This window comes from Rutidosis leptorrhynchoides, chromosome 3, assembly GCF_046630445.1.
Source record: "Rutidosis leptorrhynchoides isolate AG116_Rl617_1_P2 chromosome 3, CSIRO_AGI_Rlap_v1, whole genome shotgun sequence".
Classification (NCBI taxonomy): Eukaryota; Viridiplantae; Streptophyta; class Magnoliopsida; order Asterales; family Asteraceae; genus Rutidosis; species Rutidosis leptorrhynchoides.
In genome coordinates, this window is record NC_092335.1 from 645,889,359 (window position 1) to 645,893,449 (window position 4,091).

Below are 4,091 nucleotides of genomic sequence, written 5' to 3' on the forward strand. Positions count from 1 at the left end.
CGACTAACCAACTGTTTAGCCATTAATTCATAATGTGGTAATGTGTTTAGTTGGCAAGACGTCTTAGATTTGAACCTTCTTAAGAAAACATCAAAGGTTCGTCAGAAGAATCAGGGATATCTATGTTTAGACGTATGCATTAGAGTAAATAGTAAAATAATAATAATAATAATAATAATAATAATTTTTTCCGAATAATTTAACAAGATAACCTAACATGTTTACCCATTACCAAGGCTAGTCCCGAGAATTTGAGTGCCTACAACGAGGTGAAAAAATACCCTTAGACCCTAACAAATAATATAAGCTATTTAAAAAAGTGACAACTGACGTCATCTCGATTCCTCGTATTTTCACGTTTTCTAAGGCATTTGATTGTTATTTTTGAACCTATTATGATTCGTCTTTGCTACATAAGTTGTGTTTATCTAGTTTCTCTGTTTTTCAAATCTCCGATCGTTTTTTTATATATAAAAAAAATTTGACCCCTTGAAAACTTTGTCCCAAATGATCGATCGGCTTGCTCCTCTTTGGGCCGCCCTGCCATTTCCTAATCAAATGTTTACTCATAGTAGATGAATCTTATCTTATATACGTAGAAAAGACATTAAAAAAAAAAAACATATGGTGGTCTAAAGGTTTCATTAATGAAGCTCAACAAAAGCATGAAAAAAGCATGAAAAGTGTGAATAATACCCATTCAAGTCTTCCACAAAAAGAAAGGGTGGCATCTTGGAGTGATGGATAGATCAATCACAAAACAAAAGACACAATGCCCCCCATTGATTATGGGCATATGATCCCCATTTGATGCTCAACCATTCACCTCACTTTTTACCCATCAATAATTTCAAAAATATTCCAAGTGATAACCAACAATTTTAAAATTATTATTCAATGGCCCAAAAAGAAAGAAGCAAACAATCTCTATCTAACGTTCAATATCTATTTCCACCATGTATGGAAACTTGAAAATTCGAGTCTTTATCAACTAGGTGTTATATACAGTGGCGGAACCAGCATGGGGCAGGGGGCAGATGCCCCCAGTCGATTTGCAATTTTTAGTGTAAAAATTTTGGGTTTTTCGATTTTGCCCCCAGTGGAAAAAAAAATTTGCCCCAAAACCACCGTATTTTGCCCCAAAACCTCCGTATTTTGCCCCAAAACCTTCATATTTTGCCTAAAAACCTCCACATTTTGCTCAAAAATCACCATATTTTTCCCCAAAACCTCTATATTTTACCAAAAAAAAATTGATACGCTTTAAAAAAAATTTCGCCCCGGGTGAAAAAAATTCCCGTTTTCGCCACTGGTTATATAATAATTCAAAAACACCATTTTCTTGAAATTAGACACAACATGTGATTTTTCAAGTGAGGTTCAAGTTATCTAACACATATCCCATGTGCATAATTAATGGACAAAACTAATACAGCAAATATGAACTTGGTTGACTTCATAGCTTGTTAATAATTTGAATTCTTTAACACTATAATCATGTGAGGAATTTATTCATATTCATAGTAGTATTATATGGAGAATACAAACATAAAGATAAGTAAACATATCATATATCATATATTATCATATATTATTATGTAAAAATAGTACTTATTCACAATGGCTATGAGCTCAAGTTTAGGGACAAGAATTTACAAAATTGAGGTTTGGAAAAAAAAACAGAACAAAGTTAACTATGACTCAAACCAGACAAATTGTAATGATATAAAAGGTGTTGAATTTACAGATTTTTCAGAGAACCCATTGAAGCTCACGCGGTATGGGTAAGGTTGACGGCTCGATTAAGCCTATCGAGAATGCCATTAGCTTTTCGCTTAGCCCTTGAGGTACCATTTTGAGCAACTTGAGATAAGGTGCCATAAGTACTCTCTTCTTCCCTCATCTCCTTCCATTTCGTTCGATCATAATAACAAATGGTGTACAAAACCGCAATGCAATTCTCCTTATTCCGAGCACAATTGGTCTCTTTTATTAACGATAGCAAGCAAGAAACCGCACCAAGATCTCCCATTTCCTCAACCGCTTTTTGGTTGGTCGAAAGCATAGCAAGAATTGATAACAACTCATCCACATGAACCCTATTTTTAATCTTATTCAAAAGGGCTTTAACCGCACCATCTCTAACCGCTCTAGCTTTATTCTCATGTGTAATACACAAATTAAAAATAGCCGAAGCGACATCTTTCATAGCTAACGAATGTCCCTCATCCAAAAGCTCGATAAGCGGTTTCAACCCACCCACTTTACCGATTAACGACTTATTAGAATCAAGTGCCGATAAGGTAAAAAGCGTTGCAGCTGCGTTTGACCTAGTTTGAATCGTCCCATATCTTAAAGCGTCTAATAACAAAGGCATAACCATAGGTGTCTCTGCAACTAGTTTCTTATTATTATCATGAATCGATAAATTCAATAAAGTTGTAATCAAATCCTCTTGAAGATCAGGATGAATATCACTTTGACATTTGTTTTGACACAATGGGGTTAACAATTGAGGTATGGCTTCAAGATTTTCACCAAATAACGCGCGAAATGAAGGCATTCGTTTAGTCAACGAACGTAACGTCCTTGCAGCCTCTTTTTGCTCGTTCTGTGTAGACGACATTTTCTTTAAAAGCGACAGAAAAAGATCGCGATCAGCTTTCGTTAACCCGTCTTGATCCGAATACTCTAAAGCGGTCGGGAACTGAACACCGCGATTCTTACACCATTGCGTTATCATGTCTCTAACCAAATGATTTGGGGTTAAAATTGTGTGTGAAAGAACTTGCTGTGTTTTAGGGCATATTCTGTTACCAGCTTTTAACCACTTTTGTATAAACGGCCTATCATACGTCTGCAAATTATCAACAAATTAATCATAATTAATTAGCAAATTTAAAAAAATTAAACAATTAATTAAATTAAGTTAAATAATACTCCACACAGAATTAAATTCAGTCTTCTAACCTAACTTATTAAATTAACATTAATCAAACTATTACCTACTTAAAACACTTTATACATCGAAATAATCACAAACATGATATTTTTAAACAGTATTCAATACATTATACTATGAACTGAAGTCTAATTTGTATGTAATCACATAATTAATCAACTAATCGAACAATTTTCAGCCTAACAGCAAGCAAGATTCACTTTTCAGATATTTATTTTACAATACAAAATAAAAAACACATACAGCATAAAATTGCCGATTTTTAAAAAAATATATAATACAGAGTAATAAACAGTAGTAATCAATCAAGTAGATATATTAAATTATAAAAATAATAATAATAATAAAACGTAAAATAAAAAATAAAATAACTACCTGACCAGTGGAGAGAATAACAGGGTCTCTCATAAGTTCTTTAGAAAGAGGGCAACAAAATTCAGGCGGACACGAACCACCAAACGACGTCGTAGAAGTTTCATTAATTCTCTTTGATCGCTGTTTATTATTAACATTTCCTTCTTTCAATTCTTTCAAATTTTGTAGCGTTTGATTCGCTTTATCAACAATAAATCCAAATCCATTTTCATCGGATGAATCTTCAACGATCAATTTAACAAGTTTCTGTAATTCTTTCTTTAATTCCATCGTCACTTTCGCCACCGATACACTCTGATCTCCATCAAATACTTCACTTTTCGCCATCAACAATTAGTAAGATTGTAAAACTAATTAAACATATTTTTTGTTTTGATTTAAAAATAGAAGCACCGAAAGAAGTGTTTCAAGGAAGAATGATGTAAGAAAGTGAGAGAGATGGAGGTTTATAATGGTAGGTTGTGTAAGATTAAATTGTCAATTCAGTTTAGGATAAAAATTAATTTACCTAATTGGTCCTTGTTAAATGTGAAAGTGGCAAAAGTGAACCCTCGTCTTAATATGTTTATTTCCCGAGGACTTTGGAAATGAAGGTGAATAAAGAATTTGATACAACTTTTTGTATGGGTAATAATAGGTAATAAGCTATAACAAGTAATGATAATACGTAAGTGGGTTTAGAGTTACGATAATACTTGTGGTATGATTCATATTCCGTTGTTTAAATGTGCTAGAAATTGAAATGAATTTATGG

General features: G+C 33.0%; 1 protein-coding gene across 1 annotated transcript; it reads right to left on the minus strand.

The window, feature by feature from the left end:
* Positions 1-1,571: 1,571 nt before the first annotated feature.
* Positions 1,572-3,765, minus strand: LOC139899149 (U-box domain-containing protein 9-like). Its single transcript, XM_071881979.1, has 2 exons — positions 3,338-3,765; positions 1,572-2,857 (listed from the first exon to the last, which is right to left on the minus strand). The coding sequence occupies exons 1-2, from the start codon at positions 3,662-3,664 to the stop codon at positions 1,772-1,774; spliced, it is 1,413 nt and encodes a 470-aa protein (XP_071738080.1). The 5' UTR covers positions 3,665-3,765; the 3' UTR covers positions 1,572-1,771.
* Positions 3,766-4,091: the final 326 nt, after the last annotated feature.